At 47.6% G+C, this 27,687-nt stretch overlaps 1 protein-coding gene across 1 annotated transcript in view; it reads left to right on the top strand.

The window, feature by feature from the left end:
* The window catches only part of LOC119968895 (E3 ubiquitin-protein ligase DZIP3-like), a 137,800-nt gene that overhangs the window by 94,421 nt on the left and 15,692 nt on the right, over positions 1-27,687 (top strand). Inside the window, 6 exon segments of the mRNA XM_038801860.1 lie at positions 181-299; positions 4,514-4,582; positions 17,324-17,420; positions 18,571-18,674; positions 21,564-21,651; positions 26,227-26,328. Of these exon segments, the coding sequence (XP_038657788.1) occupies positions 181-299; positions 4,514-4,582; positions 17,324-17,420; positions 18,571-18,674; positions 21,564-21,651; positions 26,227-26,328 (579 nt within the window).

Genomic DNA, 27,687 nt, shown 5'->3' on the forward strand with positions numbered 1-27,687 from the left:
ATTCCTGACAATGTGCCATCAGAACTTCTTAAAATGGACCACAAGCCTCTCTATTGGAAAATGGCATTGGATAGATAATTTTGCAGCTTTTTTATTGATTACTGTTGATGGAGGGAATTTCTGGCTTTACCAAACACCTTTTACTTCAGCATCTGTTTCAATTGTTTGAAATTTTTACAGCTTCTTACACGGAACTTGGAACAATTGATGACTAAGCTCAAGGAAGAGCAACAACAAAGAAGCTTTACAGAAAACCGTTACTCAAGACTCCAAGAATATTATCAGCTAGAAATATCCAGGTATGTCTCCACATAGAAAATGCACAGTGTACATCTGCTGATGAAGATGCAAAACACATTGGCCTGGATTTAGTGATCAGCGATGAAATTGCTTGTCACTAACTTCAAAGAAAGCTTTTTTAGGATAAATTTAGATTACCCAATTATTTTTTTCCAATTAAGGGGCAATTTAGTGCGGCCAATCCACCTAACCTGCACATTAGAATTAGAACAGTACAGCACAGAACAGGCCCTTCGGCCCTTGATGTTGTGCCGAGCAATGATCACCCTACTCAAGCCCACGTATACCTATCCCAGTAACCCAACAACCTCCATTAACCTTATTTTTTAGGACACTAAGGGCAATTTAGCCTGGCCAATCTACCTAACCCGCACATCTTTGGACTGTGGGAGGAAACCGGAGCACCCGGAGGAAACCCACGCACACACGGGGAGGATGTGCAGACTCCGCACAGACAGTGACCCAGCCGGGAATCGAACCTGGGACCCTGGAGCTGTGAAGCATTTATGCTAACCACCATGCTACCGTGCTGCCCTATTTGGGTTGTGGGTGTGAAATACACACACACATGGGGAGAATGTGCAAACTCCACACAGACAGTAGCCAGGGCCGAGATCGAACACTGGTCCTCAGCACCATAGGCAGCAGTGCTAACCACTGCGCCACTGTGTCCCCCATAACTTCAAAGAAAGCGGCCCACAAAGATCTAGTGAGCTCTGTGCTAAGGATTCCCCCTTTCTCAACATTAATTTCACTCCACGAAAGGGGATTTCTGGAGTCCAGCACTTATGATGTCCCCAAGCAGCCAATCACATTGGAAAATTCTCACTGACTGCAAACCAGGAAGTAACAAGCTGATTTCATCATTCACTGACCAGAATTTTCAGAAAAAATTGGGACATATGCATGCAGGATTACGGTAAAAGTTGAAATATCACAAATTTAAAAAACATCTTCATTATTTTAATGTTCAGAATTTTTATTATGGAATGGAGAAATTTGACATTCTACAAATATAAAATTAGATTTCCAGCGCCAGAAAGCTTTCTCAGCAGTAATTTTGGCTTGGTACACCGTTTAAAAAAACTAATTTACACCTCATTCAACAAGACTTAACCTTTACAAGGGATTTTCATAGAATCATAGAATTTACAGTGCAGAAGGAGTCCATTCAGCCCAATGATTCTGCACCGGCCTTTGGAAAGAGCATCCTACTTTAGCCCACGCCTCCACCCCATCCCAGTAACCCCACCTAACCTTTTTTGGACACTTAGGGCAATTTATCATTCCACCTAACCTGCACACCTTTGGACTGTGGGAGGAAACCGGAGCACCCGGTGGAAACCCAGGCAGACACTGGGAGAACGTGCAAACTCTGCCCAGACAGTGATCCAAGCCATGAATCGAGCCTGGGACCCTGGTGATGTGAAGCAACTGTGCTAACCACTGTGCCGCCTTGCTGCCCCAAATTTTAGAAGATTTATAGAATATCTTGGGATTTTCCCTACTTTTAGCAGCCAGAGCTTTCTCGGATCCCCTCTTTGTTCTCCTAATTGCTTTCTTAAGCTCCATCCTGCAGTTTCTCTATTCTACTACTGCCTCAGTGAGAGTTGTGAAACACTATTCCTTTGTAAATTCTCCCCATGTCTGCGTGGGTTTCCTCCGGGTGCTGGTCCGGTACAGTGATGATAATAGAGTAAATAGCAGAAGTTGATAACCAATGCAATGATTTTTTTAAAATCTGATTTCTATCCACGGACTTCCAACAGCACATCTTGTGTATGGGTGGGGAACCACAAACAGCAACTTCTGAATTTATTAATTTAACTGCCCAAATGTGGGCACGTGAAATTACTATCCGTTTTACAGAGTAATGGCAGCATATGTTCACCGATGTGGTTTCATTATTACTGCAAAATCTGGACTAATGTATGAAACAGTATCCAATTCTATAACAGGTTCAATAGAATAAGAACCAAACTGCAAAATACCCCTTTTGAAAATTGTAATGAAACCAAAATGTCTCCTTTAAAATGAAATGCGGGTATTCAGAGGGTTATGACCTGGGGGGGGGGGTGGCTTGGACAAAAATCACAGGAAATTAATATGCAGGTACCAAAGGTAAATAGTATGTTAATCTTATTTCAAATATGCTGGGATACAAGAGTAATAACATTTTGCTCGGATTTAATGCTTTTGGGAGAGACCAAAACAATAGATGTTTCTCCAGGTTTGGTCTCCTTTTCAAAGAAAATATGATTTATGGCTGCAATAATGGTTCACGAGATAGATTCTTGAGATTAATGGGCTGTCCTATAAGGTGAGAATAAATAGAATTCTTCTGGAGTTTACAAGACTGAAGGGTGATCTCATTGAAATATATCACAGGGTAGATGCTGAAAAGCTATTTTTCCTGGTTGAAGAGTCTAGATCTAATGGCCATGCTCTCAAGATAAGAGATCAGCCTTTTAGGACAGAAATGATAGAAAATGTCTTCACTTGGGAGGTTTATGAATCTTTTGAATTTTGTACCCCAGAGGGCTGCGATTTGTCAGTTAATGAGTATATTCATGACTAAGATTGATAGATTTTTGGACATTAAGTCAATTGGCTGATATGGAGATTAATCTGGCTTAAAACTACATATTGTCGAATCTTTTAGTCTCCTACTCATCAGAAACAATACACAAAAATACCAATGTAAGGGAAATCAAAATATTTCTACTGCATAAGAAGAAAGTGCTGATTGGTTGGCAAGTGGACTCTGATTGGTAGAGGTGGTGACATGGATAATGCACCAGTTGATGGTGATTGACAGTTAACTGCCAAGCATTGGTTGAAATTTAACCCAGGCAGCTTGACGCAGGCCAAAGCACTGCCTTGAAGAATAAACCAGCAAATGGCTGTCACTTATTTTGTTCAGCTGAAACAGGTGCAATATGCATACGTTATTTTTGTCTGCAAAGAACAGAGCCCTGTGTATTAATATATGTAGCCTCCAGTGCACACTAATGCATCACACTGTGAGCCCGACTGACCATATTAAATTGGTTATCAGCATAGTTCTTAGTGGATTATTTAGCAAAAGTTGTCCAATTGCAGAATCACATTGAATGTTGGAAACTATTTTGAGTTTTCTCTGGTCAAATCTGGTATGATTTGTAACTTGCCCATTGCAAACAGTGGCTGGGACATGCTGTTACATATGATCCGTGGATTTTTGAGGCATATGGCCTACATACCAAACATTTCACAGGCATTGAAATCCATATACTGCGATACTCATTTGTGTGATATACAGAGCACCGTTTTTGCTTTGACAGCAGCATCCTGTTCATGGTGAATACCACTTGTGTTGCCACGACATATGTGATGAATGATATCTGTATAGCTGTACCTTACCTTTAATGCGATGGCCCCTTTAAGACCGGGCTTGGAACCCTGGGGGACTCCGCCTCTGGCTCCACCCCCAGGAAGCTGTATATAAGGTTACGTTTAGTGGGCAGCATGCTGTGAGCACACTTCTCGGCAGCTGTCTGGTTCTCTGGTAATTAAAGTCTTTGAATTACCAATCTTCTCTCCTGTGTCGTAATTGAGGGTATCCCAGCATAGTAGCAGCATGAGCAGCTAGCTTCACCTGTTGCTCAAAGTTCTGGGATACCTTGCCCTCCTAGGGTAATCTGACTGAGACTGCGTACTCTTCAGGGCTGAACGTGTTGGTCTTTGACCCATTCTTGAGTTTACATGATTGGATATCTATTATCCTGCAGGATGTCTTTAATATGCTCTATTCAGTTTCAATCTTACATTGTGAGCCTATGGCTCAGGCTCTATTTATGAGATTGCTGATAAGGCCAATCTTTTAGCGCAAGGGATTGTAAGAATCCCAATGGTATATTGACTGGTGAAGGTAGACTTGTGGTAGACCGTGGTATAGAACCCCCAGCAGATTTCTCAACTAGTACATCAAGGAAAGGAAGTTCATTTGACTGCTCCATTTCAACGGTGAAATTGATCATAGCATGGAGCCCATTAAGACATGTAAGGAAATTATTACCTACAGATATAAAAGCGCATCCTCCACATAGAGATATGGAGAGAGTGAAGTTGAGGCAGAAGTTCAGCCATGACATTTGAATGGTAGAGCAAGCACAATGGACCTTACTTCTCCTTGTTCTCCTGTTGCTTCAACATTTTTACTTGTGTCTTTTAGATTGAACCAGCAACTGCAAAGCAAAGATGAAGAAATAAAGAAAATTACATCACAGTTTATAAATGAACGGTAAGATCCCTGCCAAAACTGCAAACATCAATTTGTGTTTTAGTAAAATATTACTCCAATGTGGGCAGCACGGTGGCCTAGTGGTTAGCACAACTGCCTCACGGCGCTGAGGTCCCAGGTTCGATCCCGGCTCTGGGTCACTGTCCGTGTGGAGTTTACACATTCTCCCCGTGTCTGCGTGGGTTTCGCCCCCACAACCCTAAAATGTGCAGAGTAGGTGGATTGGCCACGCTAAATTGCCCCTTAATTGGAAAAAATAATTGGGTAATCTAAATTTATAAAAAATAAAAATATTACTCCAATGTAGTTAGCTGTGAGTGGTGAAGGATAAGTCTGAGGGCCATCCTACAGTCTCTGCTGTTCTCAGCCAGACAAGATGACGCCCTGTAGTTAATTCTTGGAACCTCTTACTTTTTGAGTTCAGAGCTAACGTTCCAATACACATTTGGAAAAAACTGTATAAGGAATTAAAATTCAGTGTGCTTCCCCAACCCCTTCCCGGCCCCAAACACGCATCAAAAAACTGTCTTGTGCTCTCACAACAGAAGTAATTCTTTGGGGAAAACATAGCCTACCTGGGCTTCCCCTGTGATGTGAACAGAATCTAGTCCCTATCAGAAACTGTGAACATTAAAGGAAAATTAAAGCAGCAATGTAGAGAGGTGCGAAAGAACTTGACATTAACCATACAGCGTAAAGAAATTCAAATAAGTTTTTAAAAAAGAAAAGAACAATTCAATTCAACGCAGCAGCTTCAAAGTAGGTGATAACCAAAGAAATCACCAAGAAGGGAAAAAAGTAAGAAATGAGTTGGAAATAAGCAGAGGTTGAAATAGGAGAAACAGCAAGAAGAGATAAAAATTGTGAAGAGGACAGCAACATGACTAAACAGTAAGCCATAAATATTCCAGTCTAATCACAAAATGAGTTCTTTATACTCGAGTGAAGTTACATGAGACCTTCACTGCTTATTTCTTTAACTTTTTCCTGATGCACAATAGACGTATGAACTGTGTGAAACATTTGATAGCAGCCATGATCATCAGTATCAACGACATGGGTAGAAAGAGGGTCATAATCCTGCAGTTTAGGGAGCCAGATAGGAAATGAGAAAGCAGGACCTCAAAATTAGTAACGGGTTAGTACCACATGCAAACGACGTGCAAATGAGTGTAGAAATATGAGGATTAAGCAGATAAATATGTGGCTGGATACATGGTGCAGAGGGAGGGCTTTAGATTTCTGGCACATTGTGATTAGCTCTGGCGGAGATGGGACTTGCACAGACTGGATGGGTTGCGCTCAAGAAAAGCCAGGACCAATATTCTTGTGGAGCGATTTGCTAGTGTTATTGGGGAGGGTATAAGCTAAATGGCAGGGGTGTGGGAACTGGCGGGAGTTGAGGGATGATAATAGAGAGAAATACCAAGGTGGAGAGAATATTGAGAGAGCGACACGCACAGATAGCACTAGAGGAGGAAATAGTAAGTAATGAAGTGGATTCAGAAGAAGGGGGAAAATAATAAAGTCTAAATAAGGATTACTGCACGAATGTGAATGCTTGGAGCATGGTAAATAAGATTGGTGATAGCTATGTGGAAATATAACGTGACTATAACGGAGATCTGTCTCAAAGAAGGAAAGTGCTGGATATTGAATATTCCTGGAAATAAGGTGTTAAGGACAGATGGGAAAGGAAGGAAAGGGGAAGAGTGGCATTATTGATTAAGGAGAACATTGCTATGCTGGAGAGAGAGAATATCCCATAAGGGTTAAGGACATAATCCATTTAGCTAAAGTTAAGGAACAAAAACAGATGCAATTACATTGTTCAGTGTAGTCTGCAGGCCACTAACTAGTGGAAAGGGTGTAGAGGGAACACATTTGCAGGAAATTACAGAGGTGCAAGAATTATAGAGTAGATATAATAGGGGCTTTAATTATACAAATAGAGATGGGGGAAGTAATCTTGTGAATGGCAGAGAGGGGCAAGAGATCACAGAGCATGTTCAGGAGAATTTTCTACAGAATTATGTTTCCAATCCAACAACAAAGGAGGCATTGCTGGATCTGGCTCTTGGAATTTAGGTGGGGCAATTGGATCAAGTGTCAGGAGGGAAACATTAGGAAACAGTGATTATAAGGTTTAGGTTGGCTATGGAAAAGAACAAGGAACAATCCAGAGTTTTTGATGAGGTGATGCAGGGAGTTACTGAGAGTAATTCTGTTGATGTGTATATGGAATTCCAAAGGGCATTTGATAAAGTGTGGCACAACAGACTTGTCAACAAATTTAGAGCCCATGGAATAAAAGGGACAATGGCAATGTGGATATGAATTGGCTGAGTGACATGAAACAACAGAAAAGCAATTATTGATTGTTTTTAGGAAGGGTTTCGATGGCGTTCCCCTGCTCTTCCTGATATATATTAATGACTTTGCCAACGGTGTACAGGACAGAATTTCAACAGTTCTAACTCTACACCTCTATTGTTAAAGTCTAGGATGCTGTATGCTTTACTTGGAAGCATTGTGAACTGTGAGGATGGTAGTGTGGAGTTTCAAAAGCACAAAGGCAGGTTTGGACAAGTGGCAGATGAAATTTAATGCAGAAATTTCACTGGAAAGAACAGAATGGGTGGAATTTTCCAGCCTCTCCAGTTGATGGGATCTTCCATTCCCACCGAAGTCGAGGAGTTTTGAACTCCTCTCTGTACAGAATGACCAGTCGGACTGGGTCCCAGTGGCTTACGCTTCACGAGCGATGACCGCCACAGAGTGCAGGTATGCACAGATAGAGAAGGAGTGCCTAGGGCTGATCACCGGCGTGACCAATTTGCACCACTGTGTGTACGGTCTCCCCACGTTTCTCGTGGAAACTGATCATATGCTGCTGGTAAACATCATCGACAAAGATCTAAATGATATGACACCGCGCCTACAACGCATGATGATGAAGTTGCGGAGGTACGACTTCACGCTGGTCTACACCCCTGGCAAGGACCTTGTAATAGCTGACACATTATCACGAGCCATGGACGCTGACAACCCGCCACTGGCTTCCATCAATGATGTGGAAGCTCATGCACAGTGGTGCAAGGAGACACTCCTAGCAACGGACGAGAGGCTGCAGCAAATTCGTCAGGCGACACAGGAGGACGCCACCCTCCTTCAAGTCATGCACAACCTTCAGCATGGCTGGCCAAATGGGCGGTGCCCCACAGTTCCAAAACGTCAGAACTGAACTGTCCGTGGTGGATGGCATAATACTGCAGAATGACAGAATCGTCATCCCACTGGCGCTCCGGGCGGACATGCTCCGCAGGATTCACGAGAGGCACCTTGGTGCCGAAAAGTGCAAAAGGAGAGCACGACAATCCGTTTACTGGCCAGGGATAAACGAGGACATAACGAACATGGTGCTCACCTGTGACACGTGTCAAAGACATCAACCGGCACAATGCAAGGAGCCACTACAGCAGCATGAGATGGCCACGTCACCGTGGGACAAAGTTGGCATTGACTTGTTCCACGCCATGGGCCGCAACTGTGTTCTGCTCATCGACTACTACTCCAACTTTCCGGAAGTACTGAAACTCCCGGATCTCACAGCGGCATCAGTCATCAAGGCCTGCAAAAAAACCTTCTCCAGGCATGGCATCCCACGGACGGTCATGTCCAACAATGGTCCTTGCTTTGCCAGCTGGGAGTGGATGGACTTCGCCAAGTACTACAACTTCAAGCATGTAACGTCGAGTCCACACTTTCCGCAATCGAATGGCAGGGTGAAGAAAGGTGTCCACATTATCAAACAACTCATCAGCAAGGCTGCGGACTCAAAGTCCGACATACACTTGGCCCTCTTGTCATACCGTTCGTCACCTTTGAGCTCTGGACTATCACCGGCTCAAATGCTCTTCAACAGAGATGTGCGGACAACATTACCGGCACTACAATTCACCAATCCCGATCACTCGCCTGTCCTGGATAAGATGCGTCACCAACGTCAAGTGCAAAAGCAGCATTATGACCAGGAGGCAAAAGTACTGCATCCGTTGGCAATCAACGATACGGTGAGGTTGCGACACCCGGCTGGGGGCTGGTCTAAAATGGCGACGGTTCTCCGCCAAATATCGCCATGATCCTACGTTGTGCAGTCTGACGATGGAACACTGTTTCGATGAAATCGCCGAGACCTTCTAAAAGATACACCTCGTCGACAGGTATTTCCAACACTAGATCTGCAGGACTCTGTCATGCAACATCCTGGAACTCCAGCAGCAGGTGTCCAAATGGACGTAAAAGACTCTGGACCTCCATGCCCACTCAGGAGGTCTACCCGGATCAGACATGCACCCAACCGTCTGAACTTATGAACATGGACTGACAATTGGCTTGCCCTGCCTTGTCTTTTGTATATAAACCTAACTGTTTGAATTTGTGTTTAGTTACAGCTCTGCAACTAAAAAAAAAAAGTGAAAAAGGGGGATGTAGTGATCCTCACCCGAGTGTGTACAGAAGGGGCTGATGGGAAATGGAAGTACCACCAGGGGGCAGCACGAGGACATATAAGAGTGACGCCGAAGGCCCGTCCTCGCTCACTTTGGCTGGAGAGGCAGGGGAGCAGGACAGGACGGAAGGTGAGCTCAGGGCTACAAGTGGTTAGGCCTAGTTGCAGAGCATAGAAAAGCAGTATCTTTACAAGTGCCATTCTGTAAGTAAAAGCTAACAAAGTAATTTATTGTGGAGCACAATAAACCATCCTTCAACTGCTGAACGACTTTTAGCATTCTTTTAAGAAACATAACAGGTGTATGTGCGCATAAATCATCGAAGGCAGGACAAGTTGAGAGAGTGGTCAGTAAACCACTGCTTAGGCAGCCGGCTGAGTGCGCTGCAGCAGTTGGAACGGGAAAATGTGCGGCTGCCAAAGCTCTGACTGAGACAGAGTTCCCCCCCCACCCCGGGGTCGGTGCATGCACGCGCTAGTTTTTTTTAAATTGTCTGCAATTAAAAAGCTCCTTTCACGGGGTACGTATGTCGAGAGACCCTCCTCCCATCGGAAGAGGATCCGACTGTCTTGAGCACAATGTGCAGAGCTCAAATATGATTTTGCTGGTTTTCCTTTTGAAACATTTTAACCTTGGGCAAGCGGTGGGGTCTGATGGAAACCCTCCCCATATAAAGATGGGCAGCATGGTAGCACAAGTGGATAGCGCTGTGGCTTCACAGCGCCAGGGTCCCAGGTTCGATTCCCCGCTGGGTCACTGTCTGTGCGGAGTCTGCACGCTCTCTCTGTGTCTGCGTGGGTTTCCTCCGGGTGCTCCGGTTTCCTCCTGCAGTCCAAAGACGTGTAGGTTAGGTGGGTTGGCCATGCTAAATTGCCCTTCGTGACCAAAAAGGTTAGGATGGGTTATTGGGTTACGGGGATAGGGTGGAAGTGAGGGCTTAAGTGGGTCGGTGCAGACTCGATGGGCCGAATGGCCTCCTGCACTGTATGTTCTATGTTCTAAAGCGTACTGCTCCTAAGCTTTAACAATAGAGGTATAGAGTTCAAAAGCAAGAATGTTACGTTAAACTAGTATAAAATACCAGATCAGCCTCAACTGGAATAACCACTCAATGATGGTAGTTTAAGTTGTTGGACCATTGATATTGTTCCGTGAAGAGATTTGGCAAGGAAATATTTCAGAATAAGATGTGATTGTTTAATTTGTTATTTTGTCTTCTGAGAGTTCAAAGCTAGTGATGCTGTTTCAGTTTTCTTAAATAAAAAGCAATTGCAAATAAATATTTTGAGATTTTTCAAACCTTTTTATTATGCCTGTTAATTTAATTTCCTCCCACTGCATGAATAATTGCTATAATAATTACATGTTGTAACATCAAAAGCTTTCTTTTGGAAAGCGTTTAGGATGTCACCACACATCGAGATCAGAAGCAATTCTTTCAGAACATTCAGCTTCAGTAACTCCAAGCCTGTAACAACAATGATAGCAACAGTGCAATCTGTTTGAATAAAATGTATGAAAAGGGCAGGACTCCAGAACTGACAATGCCAGATGGCAATGAGGCCTCCAGAGCTCATGTGGCTGGTCCTCTATCTGTTGGAGTAGCCTGGGGGTCAGTGAGCACCCAAAGGGATGGGGCCCATCCCAGGGCCTCCTGCAAGGGAGGTGCTGGAACACTCCAGTTCTTCTGAACCCCTCCCAACACCTCCCAGCATCTGTTGGGCAATGGGCAAAACAGGGTGACACAACGTCACCTGTGAAGACCGAAAGTCATCCCGGTCCAGCCCCTCCAGAGGACAGCCGCCAAGGGCAGCAGAGGGCAAGACGAGCAGCAGGCCGCCTCCACTCCTGATCTGCAGTCTGGGGAAACACTTTGAAGGAACGGAAGGCAACAGGAGATCAGAAAGATGGAGGACACATAAGTTAACATGGGTGTAGTAGAACATGATTAGTCAGGGGGAAGTGGGCACGATCTGTATAAATGCTTTTCCGTCACCCGTCCAATCTGCCTCTCACTTCTGCCCCATGGGTGGGAAGGTTGGGCTAGGGCTGGGTCTTGGCCCATGCGAAGGAGTCCCCATCGCACAACTAGGGATCATCCAGGCAGTCAGAGGTATGTTAGCTAAAAGGCAGGAGTCAGACTTTGTCAATGAGGATCACCAGAGCTCATCTCATAGCGAGTCATCATCTTCCTCCATCCCGCAGACAAGACCCACTGATACTGCCAACCCAGGGCCAACACCCAGTTGTGACGCTGGTACGATCTTCGGAAGGATGAGGGGGAGCTGTCCTAAGGAGAAGGAGGGATGAAAGGCTTAGGGAAAGGTGGGATATAAGGCTAAGGAGAAGGTGGGTTGAAAGGGGAAGGTGGGGTGAAAGGCTACGGGGAAGGTGGGGTGAAAGGCTTAGCGAAGATGGGATATAAGGCTAAGGGGAAGGTGGGGTGAAAGGCTTAGCGGAAGATGGGATATAAGGCTAAGGGGAAGGTGAGGTGAAAGGCTTAGCGAAGATGGGATATAAGGCTAAGGGGAAGGTGGGGTGAAAGGCTTAGCGGAAGATGGGATATAAGGCTGAGGGGAAGGTGGGGTGAAAGGCTTAAGGGGAAGATGGGGTGAAAGGCTAAGGAAAATGTGGTGGGGGGAGGCAATGGGACTGTATCCAAGGTGCATGATGGCGATGAGCTCCTGTCTTTTGGCTCCCAGTCAAATTGGGAGGTGAGCAGATTGTCCCTGGTGTGACAGCCCTGAGCGACTTATTCCACGGCGTGTCAAGCCAGCTCCAGGTCCTCTCCTGGTTCCTCATGGTCACTGTCCTCGTCCAACGAGGCCTGCCGTTCTTCCCCCTCCAGCATATTGCTCTGCTCTTGGGTGATGTTGTGCAGGATGCAGCCGGCCATCACGATGCGCAAGACCTTCTGGGTCTGTATTGGAGAGCCTCACCAGAACGGTCCAGGCAGCGGAAATTTACTAAATCGCACCGAGGTTCTCGCTCGAGCTCTGAAATGAGCCAGTTGAGGGAAACCATCAACTTGATGGCCACTGAGAGTGGGTGTCCTCCTTCGAATCCTCACAGTGCCAGGCACATCATGTACTTGACACTGCAGCCCTGTCCTCATTAGAGGCTGGCATTGATATGCACCCATCCCTGCTAAATGGGTTGCCACAACAGATGTTAACGATGGACTCTGTGGCCCTGTCCATTGGGGTCTTCTGTGGGTGTTCCCTTTGAGTGAGCCTTGTGCCTTCCTGCCAGAATGGTGGCAGCTGCTTGTGTGGTGCAGACGTTCCTACTGTGCAGGCATTTGGCTCTATACAAAGAGACTGGTGTGCGGGCAGATCCTACAGATGTGAGTCATTGAGGGATGCCTTTGCTGGAAGATTGGTTGCATTGTGATGTGGGGGCCTGGGTTTAACACATAGGTTGTGACAGGGAACTGCTCAGGATTCCTGGGTGGGCACGGGATCCAACAAACACTCATACCGTGTGATACCAATGGGGGCGCAGTTGACCTGGGGTTCCTGGAGCAATCGCCTGCTCCTTAGGACTGGGTTAGCTGATCGTCTCACTAGTGAGGCTGTTACTCTAAGGGGCTGTGTGCCAAGGAGCATGTGTCCTTTGAGTGGTGTTAGCTCTGTTAATCCCCTTCTTCCTCTGCTGGGAACTGTGCATCTAAGGAATGCAATGAGGAGTCCCAACACCTGGTAGACCAACGATTTGAGCATGGCCACACCCATTCCCTTGATTTTATATCGCAGACACGTGAGGGTTTCCAGATGGGCAGGGTAGATGGATATCTACATGATCAGGAGCCCTCCGAACATTTCCAGGAGACTAGTAGCAGTCAACAATTTGGGAGCCTGTAAATAACACCTAAAGGGTAAGTTGCTCGTCTTTTACAGCAGCAATGGGAGGTTCAGTCAGGACACCCTAATCCTGAGGGGGACATCCCGAGTCCACACCCTTGCCACCAAGTCAGTCCCCACTAGTCGCTGAACTCCAGATGTACACGGCCACCCCCAGCAGACCTGAAGAAGGTACTTACCTCCTTGCTCCCCCTCAAAGGCCATGGCAGCATAGCCCCGTTTGTAAATAATTGCACCAAATCGCACCATTGTGACTTCTGATCCGGAGGGTGCTGCTTCAGGCTTCCAAACCATTAATCACCTTCAAATTAATGCAAAGGAGCTGCTGGCCTGTGCCCCCCGACGTGGTGCAGGAATCCAGCTGTGGACGGCGAGGTGGGACAGGGAATAGGTCTGCTGCCTGGCGCCAATCCTGTTTTTGGATTGACGTGGAATTCTCCGCCTGGAACTGATTTCTGGTTCTGACGCTGGCGTGGGAACAGTGGTGTTTTACGACAGCAAAAACGGCTCAACAGGTGTACCGATTCAGCAATTCTAAATGGGCTAGCACCATTGGCACATGGAACACAACCGGTTCCATGTAAAACGCCGCCCGATTCACCGGGTCCGTGATTGGCGCACATGAGACTCACACGCCACAGCCGCACTTAAATGATCCGCTCCCGCCCCCCACACACACACAGTCCCAGTAAACAAGATGGCTGCAAGGAGAGCAGTGCCTCGGTTCAGGGACGCTGAGCTGGACATCCTCCTGGACGCTGTGGAGTAGAGAAGAATGACCCTGTACCACGGCCCGGGTGGAAAGTCACCAGGTGCCACCGTTCGCTGTGGCTGGGTGCAGGTGGCAGATGCGGTCAGCACGGTGGGCAACATTGCCCGGACTGGCATCCAGTGCCGGAAGAAACTGCACGACCTCCTCAGGGTGTCCAGGGTGAGTAGGCAGCGGTGTGCCCCTGGCACTAACCCCGCATCCCCTCACACCTGCAACCCGGCCCCCCTCACCCTGCCCCACATGCCGGCACCCATGCCAGCCTCCATGCCCGGGTGCCCTAGCCACTGAGACCACCATCTACACAACCCCTGGACTGCTTGCGTCGGAACACCTAATAGTGTCATTGTCTGTGTCTGTGTTCGTCCCACCCCCACCCCCAGGAGAAGCTACGCACAACCGCCAGGAGCGGGAGAAGACCGGAGGGGGTCCACCAGACGTGTGGCTACTCACCGTGCCCGGGCAGAGGGCACTGGACGTGGTTGGCGGCCCAGATGAAACGGAGGTCGCTGACGCGGAGGTCGGCAGTGGCCGAGCAAGTGAGACCCCCTGCTTAGTTGCGGATCCCCATGACACTTGTGCACACCACACATCGCATTTGGTACGGCAGCTGAAGGTAGGAGCAGCCGAGGGGGCGGACGATCGGGGGGCATTCCGGCCCAGGAACCAGCTGCCGTCCAGACGGGTCCTGGGTGTCTGGAACAACCAGTCCCAGCCATAGTGCAGATGCAGCCAGAGAGACAGGGACTACAAGGGATGACGGCCGAAGTCCTGCACCTGTGGGCGCAGTTGGAGGAGTCGATCTGCGTGCAAGAGCAGGGGCTGGTGCCGGTCACGCATGCCACCCAGGCCAGCACTGCACGCGTGGCGTCCGCGCTGGAGGGAATGAGGGCGAGTGTCGGATATGGGTCAGAGTATGCAAGCCTTGGGGCATTCTGTGCAGTCGGGGGCTGAGGCCCAGGGCAGGGCTGCCCTCTCACAGGCAACCATGAGCCAGATCCACCTGGACCTTGCAGCGGCGCTCCTCAGTGTGGTCCAGTCACAGCAGGCTGTGCCTGAGAACGTCGGCGGCATTGCCCAGGCGTGGCGCAGACACTGGGCAGGGTGTCCCAGTCCCAAAGGGAGGTTTCCCAGTCCCAGAGAGCGATGTCCCACACCCTTAGGGACATGGCCCAGTCACTGGCTGATGTGGCATAGACCCTCAGGGTGGTGGCACAGTTCCAGACGGAGATGGTCCACTCCCTGTGCTCCATGGCCGTGAACGTGCAGACCCTGGTCGAGACTAGAGTGGGCCTCGGGAACTGGACGCGCCAGGTGTCTTGGGGGAATAGCTCCACTCGCATCCCCATCCCATGATGTAGCCCGGGGGGCCATCGGGCACCCAGAGGGAGGAGGAGGTGCTGGGGCCCATGCCAGTGACTCCCACAGGGGAGGGGCGGAACAGCGCAGCACCTCGGACTCTTCCCCCTCCTGTCCCTGGTGCATCTGTTGGGCAGCGGGCAGAACAGGGTGGCACCACACCAACTGGGATGCCCGAGCAGCGGCCGGGCCAATCCAGGCCGGGGCGCCCCACAAGACGTGCACCAACAGGGACTCTTGTCACAGGGCAGGAGTCACAGTAGGCCGCCTCCACCCCTGCTGTACTGTCGTACGATGTGGCGCACCGGAGCTCATAACAGAGTGGGTTGTCATCATCTTCCATCCCATGGACCAGACCCACTGTCACTGCCAACCCAGTGCCCCCAGCTCGTAGCGCCACAGGTATGGATAACGGATGGGGTGTGCATGCAGATGGTTTGGTGATGTGGGATGTGAGGGGATGTGGGTCTAGGATGGTAGTGTCAGTGTCCCCGGCCAGCAACACCTCCCCCCCCCACCCATTCACCCCAGTCAGTGAAACGTCTTGCAGATGGGGGGGGGGGGGGGGTCCCGTGTTGCTGGCCCTGCTGATGCCGTCGTGCGGTGTCCTGTGCCTGCCCGGGCCCCATGTCCCGCTCATGGTTGCCCTTCCCCGCATCCTCCTCGTCAGACAAGGCCTGCCCTTGCTCCTCATCCTCCTCCTCCAGCACATTGCCCCTCTGCTAGGCAGCAGGCCACCACGATGCGGGATACCCTCCCAGCCTCGTACTGGAGGACCCCTCCATAGTGGTACAGGCACCTTAAGCACATCTTCAGGACTCAGAAGCACCACTCGACCACACCCATGGTCGCTGTATGGGCATAGTTGTATCGGGTCAGTTGAGGGCAACCGTCACCTTGACAGTCACCGGGAGCGAGTGTCCTCCCCCATACTCCTGCGATGCCAGGTGTGCCATCATCTGGCAGATATGTCTTACAGTCCCTCTGATCAGCCGCAGTCTCTGTCTGCATGCCTGGTCCGGCAGGTCCTCGAGCGACATGCCCGGCCCCGTCGGTGCCCCCGATCCTGGTGCCCGGCCCTGTTGCCTGGGGTATCGTTGGCTGGCACGACCCTCACTGGGGCTTGCCGTGAATATTGCCATGGGTGGACCCCCGATGGGTGGCGGCCGTTTGGGCAGGGTGTTTGGGGGCGGGGGGGCTCTATGATGGGGGGGTGGGATGCGAGGGTAGGCGCACCCATATAGCCGATGTCACTGTGTCGAACCAGGGGCCGAGGTGGGTGGTCAGCAGGATGGCCGCTGTAATGGCAGTCAGTACCTGGGCACCTCCCCAGGTCCCCCCCCCCCCCCCCCCCCCCCCCATCTCTGGCAGGGCACCGCCGCCACAGCCGGCATGGCTGGTGACAGGCCCAGCAGCCCGCAGTCACTCCGCACCATTTCCTACCTCCTCTCTGACATATACATAGATCATACAGTGCAGAAGGAGGCCATTCGGCTCATCGAGTCTGCACCGACCCACTTAAGCCCTCACTTCCACCCTATCCCCACAACCCAATAACCCCTCCTAACCTTATTGGGCACGAAGGGCAATTTATCATGGCCAATCCACCTAACCTGCACATCTTTGGACTGTGGGAGGAAACCCACGCAGACACCGAAAGAACGTGCAGACTCCGCACAGGCAGTGACCCAAGCCGGGAATTGAACCTGGGACCCTGGCGCTGTGAAGCAACTGTGCCAACCACTGTGCTACCCTGCTGCCGTGTTTATAGATGAATCTGTAAACACAAATCTTTGCTACTCTCACATTCAGCAGCCAGTACGCCAGGTTCACGATTTTTCTAACCACAAGCGAACGACGTCATCGGGAAATCGGCCCATCAGACGCGGTGAACCGTGGAGGCCCCGGAGCGTCGGGTGTGAGGCCCGCTAACGATATGCCTACTGAACGTTTAGCCTGCACGGCGGGCGACGCGTTTACGCCATTTCCGGGGTGCAGCCGGAGATCACCGATTTGGCGTCAAACCGCCGTCTACCGCCATGCAGGCTAAAAGTTCAGTTGGCATTTTGGCGTCGGAAGCTATTCTCCGCCCATTCCCGTTTCATGATTTCGCCGTCGGCAAGCAGAGAATCCAGCCCCTGATTTTAGTGACCGGGAGCGAAGAATACCAGCCATCGTCTGCTGCCAGGTATCTATTCAATTGCTAATACTTATAGCTCTGTTGTTCCTTCTATGGTAGGTCCTTGTGGAATAAAGATAAAGCTAAACTAGAAGATGTAACTGCCAAAAACATTGCAAAGTTAGTAGAGGCAACAAAGCGTGCAATAGCTGCTGAGGTAAGCTTTATTGCTAATATTGGAACAAACTGTTCCAGTTATTGGATGAACTTCTGAATTTCAGAGGTGGTTATCACCGCAGGAATATATTTTGTTAGTTTTGTCTCTGCAAGTTATTTGATATTTTCAGCTGTTAAAACTGGCTGATCTATGTTTGCATCATATTATTCGGTTAGCTTATAGATTTGTCCATTTAAAAAGAAAATGTAAATGTTGCAAAGATTAATTGGATCTATGCTGGAAACACTTAAAACAATCATCTGTTTTCAGCAGTGATGATATTTATCAGCATTTTTAAAATTATACTAAATGGGGTGAATGCTCAAATTAAGTAGCTCCTTTTTTAATTAAGAAACAACGTGGCCAGCAATGATAGATGAGATACTTTAATTTAAAAATTACTATTATACCAGCCACATGGGCATTCAATTAACAATAACATTGGGACTTCTACCATCCTTCAAAGTCGGGATAACTGACTTGGGGAGCTTGATTCTGCACATTCCTTCGCTGTGCAAAGTGAATGCAGTGTGCTGTATTTTGGAACGTAGTTTCCATGGCCTAATGCTCATCTGTATCCACTCCACAGACACGGTTATCATTAGTCTGACCCACTTTCAACCTAAGTTGAGAGTGAATTTTGTGGCTGGAATCTGGAGGTAAAAGTCTAATGATGACCTTGAAACCAGTGTTGACTGTCGTAAAAACCCATCTGGTTCACTAATGTTCTTTAGGGAAGGAAATCTCCTGTCTACCCAGTCTGGCTTACATGTGACTCCAGACCCATAGCAATGTGGTTGACTCTTAACTGCCCCCTGATGGCCAATTACAGATTGGCAATAAATGCTGGCTCAGCCAGCGATGCCCACGTCCCATGACCGAATAAAAAAGAAAAAATTACACCCCCATGTTATACTCATTGCTTTCGTCCTTTGATATTGACCGTCTGCAGTAGATTTATGCCTGTTATGTCTGGGCGCACAACGAACCTGGATGTCTACTGAATGCGTATGCAAGAGGAGCTGTAAGCTTTATCCTCTGGGTTGGTTGCCATATCCCCAATAGAATCCATTAACATAATTTATCGGGATTTTGTGTATAGTACATGTCCACACATACTGCATTGTATATATTTAAATGTTTGTTACAGGTTTTGTTTTTAGAATGCCGAAGAGATCATGGTCTCTTCCAGTTGCAACAGGCTGAGCAAGATTGTTCGGTTCAGCTTAGGGCTGCAGAAGAGAATTTGACACGGTGAGAGAACTAGCTCAATAGTTTTAACATAAATCAGTGTACAATTTATACCTTGTTGAAGGATGCATGTTATTACCATTGATATCTTTGCTGTGTTCTCGTGCCCCATTATCTTTTACTATAAATAGCTGAACTCCATGACAGTAGCAGTTTCTCAAAATTGGGATAGAAATTTGTCAAGCGGGGTCTGCTGAGAATCGATGCTCATCCATACAGCAATGCTATAGAAGATGCACATTGGCTGACTTTGGCACCAGTGGATCTCGTAGCATATCTCTTTTTTGACCGTCACTTCAGCCTTCCAAATACAAGTATTAATTTTAAAATAGCAATAACCATTGGACTCCTGGCAAGCCACGGTGGAAGTTTGTATTCTGGGAGTCTGCAGACCCTATCCTCTTTAAGGATACTTCTGTTCAGCTGAACTCTCCTTAAAAATTTCATTTACACTCAGCTTTTCAGTGAAACAGCAGTTCTGAAGTGTATCCGTTATTCAGAAAGCCCACAACTGTCAATATCTGCACAAAAAAACCCAAAGAAAATACCCTGTATTATTGACTTACTTCTGCATACTGTCTATTTTGAAAAGGTGGGACTTTTGTTTGATCACTGGGGAATACTTCTGGGGGACTAAAAGTCATTATTTGCATGTAGGATTCATATAAGCATTGTTTAAAACATCTGCTATATAAGGCCAGTAACCTATCTGCTTTGAGTTCTGCTCATTATAAAAAGATAGCTTATTTTTCTACAGTTAATGCTTATGAGTTCCATATCCTTCTTTACAGCCTCAACTATTTCATGTAGCATCACTTATAAAATCTCATGCAAAATATTTATTTCCTACTGCTGCTTTTACTTTCATCCTCTGCAAATTCTTTTTCCTTCATCGCTGAATGGCCAAGCCTTCCTTTTAACAACTTATTTTACTTATAAAAGTTGTTATTTTCTTTTACGTTGTCGACTAGTTTTGTGCCATTTCTTTTTAGCCCTTTTAATTTTCTGCTTCAGTTCCTTACTTACTATGTGCTTAGTATTGTTAGCCAACTTTATCAGATGCCTATTTTAAGTTTGTTTTCCCCGTGTTCATTTCAGTACTATAAGCGTCTCATTATCTCTACTTTTGCATATTTTGGTCCTATTTATAAAACCCACCTGCTTTTTATGGAGTCATAGAGTTACATCTTTATATAATACTCTGGCTGTGGCCTAACAAATGTTTTATAGAGTTCCAGAATAACCTCAGGGTAGCGCAGTGGTTAGCACTGTGGCTTCACAGTGCCAGGGTCCCAGGTTCGATTCCCCGCTGGGTCACTGACTGTGCGGAGTCTGCGCATTCTCTCCGTGTCTGTGTGGGTTTCCTCCGGGTGCTCCGGTTTCCTCCCACAGTCCAAAGATGTGCAGGTTAGGTGGATTGGACATGCTAAATTGCCTAAGTGTCCAAAAAAGGTTAGATGGGGTCATTGGGTTACAGGGGTAGGGTGGAAGTGAGGGCTTAAGGTGGGTCGGTGGAGACTCGATGGGCCGAATGGCCTCCTGCACTCTATGTTCTATGTAACCTCCCTGCTCTTAAACTCTACGCCTCAGCTAATAAACGCAGGTATACCATATGATGTCTTCTTAACCACTGTATCCACCTGCTCTGCTACCTTGTTTTTTTAGAAAATATTTTATTGAGGCATTTATAATTTTAAACAACAGAGAAATCCAACACACGCAAAAGCCCACAATAACATACCCAACTTCCCCCAGCCCTGAACCCTAACTAGCCATACATTAGATTTCCTACCCTTTAATCGTCGCTTCCAGGCTTCTACCCCCCCCCCACCGCTGACCCCCCTCCCCCTGCTGACAGTCAATTCCCCTTGAAGAAGTCGATGAATGGCTGCCACCTCTGCTCTGCTACCTTAAGAGAGCAGTGTACATGCACACCAAGGTCTCTCTGATCCTCTGTGCTTCCCAGAGTCCTGTGGTTATCATGTATTCCCTTGCCTTGTTTGTCCTGCCCAAACACCTCACACTTATCCGCATTAAATTCCATTTGCCACTGATCAGTCCATCTGGCCAGCCCATCCATATCCTCCTGTAATCAAAGGCTGTCCTCAGTATTTACCATGCCACCAATTTCCGTATCATCCGTGAACTTACTGATCAACCCTCCTACATTCATGTCCAAATTATTTGTATAAACCAAAAGGGCCCCAACACTGATCCCTGCAGAACCCCACTGGACACAGACCTCTAGTCAGAAAAACACCCTAGACCATCACCCTCTGCTTCCTGCCACTCAGCCAATTCTGGATCCAATTTGCCAAATTTCCTTAGATCCCTTGCTGAAGTCCAGGTGGACTACGTCAATGCATTGCCTTGGTCACATCTTTGAAAAATTCAATCAAGTTGATCAGACATCACCTCCCCTTAATAAAACCATGCTGACTGTTCTTGATTAATCCCTGCCTCTACAAATACAGATTAATTTGGTCTCAGAATTATTTCCTATAGTTTCTCCACAGCTGAGGTTAGACTGACTGGCCTGTAGTTTCCTGGTTTATCCCTTTCTCCCTTCTTGAAGAATGGTACCATGCCTTTTACAAATTCATACTGGCTGTTTTTCTGGGTCAGTAATAATTTTAATCCCAAATTATGGCCTCTGGGGGCTTAGCCACTATAATTGTTAGGTTGGATGTTTTATAGTGACCTGGTTTGAAACTTTCTCTCTTCTTTGAACAGAAGTGTTAAATAGACAGTCTCCTTCACCAAGTCCAAATGATGAATAAAGCAAATACGGACAAATGTCTCATCCAGAAAAAACCTTTGACCTTGCAAAAGTATTTCAAGATGCAATGCTTGTTGAAATCTAATGAAAACCATTGTACCTTTTGCTAACAGGAGTTTTGAGTCTGCGCATGTACGTGCAACAGTAGATGGTTGGCAAGCAATTGTAGCTGATATAAGAAACAAGATTGATTTTACAAAGGTAAGTTTTTCCATGCCAACTTATGCTAAAGTACTATTATTGGACCAGTTTCAGTTTTTGTCTGATTACTCAATTTGGGGCAGACTTTTACACTACCCCAAGGTAGGGTTGGGGGTTGGGGGGGGGGGGGGGGGGGGGGGAGACACACTATATGCTTTATTAACCACTCTTGCAACCTGTCCTGCCACCTTCAATGACTTGTGTATATGTACACCCAGGTCCCTTTGCTCTTGCACCCTTTCAGATTGTATCCTTTATATTTTCTTTCCATGTTCGTTCTACCAAAATGATTCACTTCACATTTCTTTGACTTCATCTGCCATTTGTCTGTACACTGCACCAACCAGTTTGTCCCATTGATGTTTTACACCGTCCTTACAGTACATGATGCTTCCAAGTTTTTGTATCATCCACATATTTTAAAATTGTTACCTGTACGTCTTGGTCTAGGTCATTAATAAATATCAGAAAGACAAGGATCCTAACAATGACCCCTGGGGAACTCCGCGACAAGCTTTCCTTCGGCACAAAAAACATCCATTAAACACTACTCTCTACTTCCTGTCACTCAGCCAGTTTCATAACCATGTTGTCCCTTTTGTTCAATGGGCTATAACTTTGCTCACATGTTTGTGTGTATCAAATGCCTTTTGGAAGTCCATTTATACCACATCAGCATCATTGCCCTCATCAATCTTCTCTGTTACCTCCTCTTACTAACTCCAGCAAATTAGTTAAATGTGATTTTTCCTTAACAAATCTATGCTGGCTTTCCTTAATTAACACATGTTTGCCCAAGTGACCATTGGTTCAAATTATTGCTTCTAGAAGTTTCTCCACCACCGAAGTTCAACAGACTGACCTGTAGCTGCTGGGCTTACCATTGGGTTACCATTGAGCAGAAACTGAACAGGATTAGCCATATAAATACTCCAGGCACAAGGCAGATGCCAGGAATCCTGTAGCAGTAACTCAGCTCCCATAAGCTACAGGCCACATGTCAAGACTGTTGGAATATTCTCCCTTTGTCTGGATGGGTATAGCTCCAATACCATTATTCTCCCTTTGTCTGGATGGGTATAGCTCCAATACCATTCAAGAAGCTTGACACCATCTAGGACGAGGCAGCCTGCTTGAGTGGCTCTCCATCCATAAATATTCACTCCTTCCACCACAGATTCACAGTAGCAGCAGTGTGGACCATCTGCAAAATCTATTGCAGGAACTCACCAAGACTCCTAAGACAGCACCTTCTAAACCCACAACCACTGTCATCTAGAAGGAAAGAGCAGCAGATACCCGCGAACACCACCTGCAAGTTCCCCTTCAAGCCACACACCATCCTGACCTGGAAATATATTGCTCTTTCTTCACTGTGTCGAAAATCCTAGAACTTCCTCCCTCCCTCCCTAATAGCACTGTAGATGTACCAACATCTCAAGGACTGCAGTGGTTCAAGAAGGCAGCTCTTCACCACTTTCTTAAGGGCAATAAGTGATGGGCAATCAATGCTGGCCTAGCCAGTGATGGCCACACCACTTGAATGAATAGATTTTTAAAAGTTGTGATGATGGAAGCAATGAACAGCGATACCTATTGGTAGTCCAATGGTTTTCTTTTGGAAACAGAGAGTGAGGGAAGTTGAAATTGTGAGCTTTAGTCATACATGTGTTTATCAATGCCCGCCTTGTCAACCTTACCCCTCACCTGAGGTATGATGATCCTCAGGTTAAATCACCACCAGTCCGTTCTCTCCCTCAAAGAGGAAAGCAGCATATGGTCATTTGGGACGATGGTGACTTTACCTTACCTTACCTTACATGTCTATATGTCAAAGCCACTCAAACTTTCACTTCCATTTGATGTCCGGAAGTTTGAATTCCCTTTCTGCATGCATTCCTTACCTTGCCCCTGAAAATTCAATGAATTAAATATTGGAATCCTCCATCGTGACGTGTTTCTCTGCATTGCCAAAGTCAAAACATAACTAGTTAGATTTTGAATTCATAGGCTATAATGCACTGAACCACACAGATCATAGTTTGATTCTTGATGTATGCTCAGTTAACTGATCTTTAGCTGCTATGGTTGACCTCAGCACCCAGAGTGATAGAAGGGGGATGACAGTGAGTCTTCTACTACCCTCCTATTTTCCCTCCCTTCAACTCATCACTGACTGCGTGTCTCCAACCGTCTGAATCTTATGTTCTGAAATTCCACCCTAAACTTCTTTGTTTCTCTACTTCCCTCTCCTCCGTAGATCCATCTCTCTTTGAGCAAATGTTTCAATTATTCCTTTCGGTATCGCTTCTTTTGGTTCAATGTCCATTATTGTCTGATTAATACTCTGTGAAGTGCCTTACTGTGATCCTATCCATGATTGAATTGTCTCCCTGCGGGACCCAAAAAGCTGGAAGGGAATCCGGAGAGGGGACGGAGAGCACAGAGGCTCACTCTATGCAGATGACCTGCTCCTCTATGTCTCGAAGCCACAGGAGGGACTGAAGGCAATACTGCAAATACTGAAAGAGTTTGGAACCTTCTCGGGCTACAAACTTAACCTGGGCAAAAGCGAGACATTCTCAGTGAACCCCAAAAGGGGAAGGGACAGAGCTGGAGGGGCTCCCGTTTAAAACGGCCCAGGACAGATTCCGTTACCTGGGGATCCAAATAGCCAGAGACTGGACACAGATCCACAAGTGGAACCTGACCAGCCTGGTGGATGAAGTAAGAAAAGACCTTCAACGGTGGGGCTCACTCCCACTCTCCCTGGCGGGAAGAGTGCAGACGATCAAGATGAACGTACTGCCAAGGCTCCTCTTCCTGTTTAGATCCATCCCGATCTTCATCCCCAAGACCTTTTTCTAAAACGTAGGGCAGCACGGTAGCACAGTGGTTAGCACATTTGCTTCATGGCTCCAGGTTTGATTCCCAGCTTGTGTCACTCTGTGTGGAGTCTGTACGTTTTCCCCGTGTCTGCGTGGGTTTCCCCCGGGTGCTCCGGTTTCCTCCCACAGTCCCAAGATGTGCAGGTTAGGTGGATTGGCCATGCTAAATTGCCCTTAGTGTCCAAAAAAGGTTTAGGTGGGGTTACTGGGTTACAGGGATAGGGTGGAGGTGTGGGGCTAGGATGGGGTGCTCTTTCCAAGGGCCAGTGCAGACTCGATGGGCCGAATGGCCTCTTTCTGCACTGTAAAATTCTGTAATTCTATGTAGACAGTCTAATCATGGTGTTTGTGTGGGAGGGGTAAGAACCCAAAAATTCCCAAACCAACACTGCAAAGAGGGAAAGTCAGAGGGGGCCTGGCTCTACCGAACCTACAATACTACCACTGGGCAGCAACGGCAGAAAAAGTGAGGGGATGGGTACAAGAACCCGACACAGATTGGGTACAAATGGAGGAGGCATCCTGTAAAGGAACAACCCTCTGGGCCCTGGCTACAGCAGCATTCCATCCTCCTCAAGATACACAACAAGCCCAGTGGTAGCGGCCACGCTGAGAACGTGGATCCAGTTGAGACAGCACTTTGGGATAACCAAAATGTCCCTTATGGCCCCCATCTGCGGCAATCACAGATTCCCCCTCAGCCATGCTAAATACCACCTTCAAAAGATGGAGGCGGGACGGGGGCACACTAACGGTTGAGGACTTCTACGTAGGGCGAGACTGGCGACATTGGATGAACTGACGAGGAAGTGGAGGCTAGCAAAAGGACAGGAATTGCGACACCTCCAAATAAAACACTCCTCCCCAAAGAGACAGACCCGGGGCCCCAGAAAACACACTACTAGAGGACCTGATAGGCACAAGCAGCGAGAAGTGGGGGGCTATGTGGGAAAATATACGGACAGCTACTGGACAGAGCCCAAACACCACTGGACGGGACCAGACAAAAATGGGAGGCCGAACTGGGGACAGAGGTAGGATGGGGACTCTGGAGCGAAGCATTGAGCAGGGTGAGCTCCACCTCCTCCTGCGCAAGGTTAAGCCTAATGCAGCTCCAGGTGGTGTACAAAGCACACCTGACCAGAACCCGAATGAGTAGGTTCTTCCCGGAGGATAAATGTGAGCGGTGCCAGAGGGGCCCGGCCAACCACACCCACATGTTTTGGGCTTGCCCCAAGCTTGCTGTGTTCTGACAGCCTTTTCCGAGGCAATGTCCAAGGTTGTGAGGGTGAAGCCATGCCCAATAGTGGCAATCTTAGGGTATCGGATCAGCCAGAGCTACACATGGGGAAGATGGGGGGAGGGGGATGAAGAAAGCCCCAAAAAATGATTGAATTGTCTGCCAACATTCATTTTCTGGTATTGCACTTAAACAAAGGCAATGCTGTTGATGTCAGAAGGTTCCTTGTGACTTTGGAAAACTATCTAGATAAAACTAAATTACTGCAAAAGAGAGAAGGAAATTAAGAAGATACTTTTCAACGGCTGTATGAATATGATCGTCTTACAAACGTATGCTGTAATACAAACCTAGTTCATTCACCAGGCTTTCTGTGCTAGTATCAACTTTTCTAATAATTGGTATCTTTATTTAATTTGTAGTAATTTGGATATTTCTTCTTCGTAGAATCAGTTTGACGAACAGATAAGTTTCTTGAAGAGTGGAACTAAACTGAGTCTGCTTCCAAAGATAAAAATCCCACCACCACCTCCACATCCTGATGCAGTTGTAAGTTCTTTCTACTGTAATTTCTTTACAACATTGAATATTCTGCCTGGATTAATCTTGCTCGAATAATTTTTTATTCCTAGAACCATAGAATTCCTAGTGCAGAAAGAGGCCATTTGGCCTGATTATGAAATCTGCATGACCCTCTGAAAGAGCACCCTACCTAGCACACACACACCCCACCCCATCCCGTCCTCGTGACCTCCTAATCCCACCTAATCTACACATCCTTGGACAGTAAGGGGAAATTTTATCAATCCACCTAACCTGCACATCTTTGGACTGATGTGGAGATGCCGGCGTTGGACTGGGGCGAGCACAGTAAGAAGTCTAACAACACCAGGTTAAAGTCCAACATGTTCATGGGCAGCAGGGTAGCATGGTGGTTAGCATAAATGCTTCACAGCTCCAGGGTCCCAGGTTCGATTCCCGGCTGGGTCACTGTCTGTGTGGAGTCTGCACATCCTCCCCCTGTGTGCGTGGGTTTCCTCCGGGTGCTCCGGTTTCCTCCCACAGTCCAAAGATGTGCGGGTTAGGTGGATTGGCCATGCTAAATTGCCCGTAGTGTCCTAATAAAAAGTAAGGTTAAGGGGGGGTTGTTGGGTTACGGGTATAGGGTGGATATGTGGGTTTGAGTAGGGTGATCATGGCTCGGCACAACATTGAGGGCCGAAGGGCCTGTTCTGTGCTGTACTGTTCTATGTTCGTTTCAAACACTGGCTTTTGGAGCACTGCTCCTTCCTCAGGTGAATGGAGTGCTCCGAAAGCTAGTGTTTGAAACAAACATGTTGGACTTTAACCTGGTGTTGTAAGACTTCTTACCATCTTTGGACTTTGGGAGGAAATCGGAGCACCCGGAGGAAACCCGACACAGACGCAGGGAGAAAGTACAAACTCCACACAGTCACCCGAGACCGGAATTGAACCCGGTTCCCTGACCCCTTGAGGGAGGCAGCAGTGCTAGCCACTGTGTTGCTCCTGTTAAAAGTCTGCAATCAAAACATCCATAAAAGCTCAAGCAGTGGACTTCGGGTGGCGTCTGCGAGCGGGTTGGCCGCATCGAGAGGAGCTCCCGCCGGTGGCCACTATTTGCGGCCCTTTCGGGGGTTTCCCCAATTCTTCTCCCCCCCCCCCCCCCGATTATTGTCGGCCTTCGGGGCCGTCCCGGGCATCAAGCGGGGCCGGTTTGAAAACCAGCGAGGAACCCCGCATGGGTATCGGGCGGCTGGTGCTGAGACATCGGGCCCAGCGTGCGCGGAGGTCGGAGCAACGGGGGCGGAGCCAAATGGAGGTCGAGGCGGCAGGCCCGAAGCCAGGGGGCAATGTAGGTGAGATGTCCCACATCAGGTGGCTCCCACC

Source organism: Scyliorhinus canicula, chromosome 7 (genome assembly GCF_902713615.1).
Source record: "Scyliorhinus canicula chromosome 7, sScyCan1.1, whole genome shotgun sequence".
Taxonomy (NCBI): domain Eukaryota; kingdom Metazoa; phylum Chordata; class Chondrichthyes; order Carcharhiniformes; family Scyliorhinidae; genus Scyliorhinus; species Scyliorhinus canicula.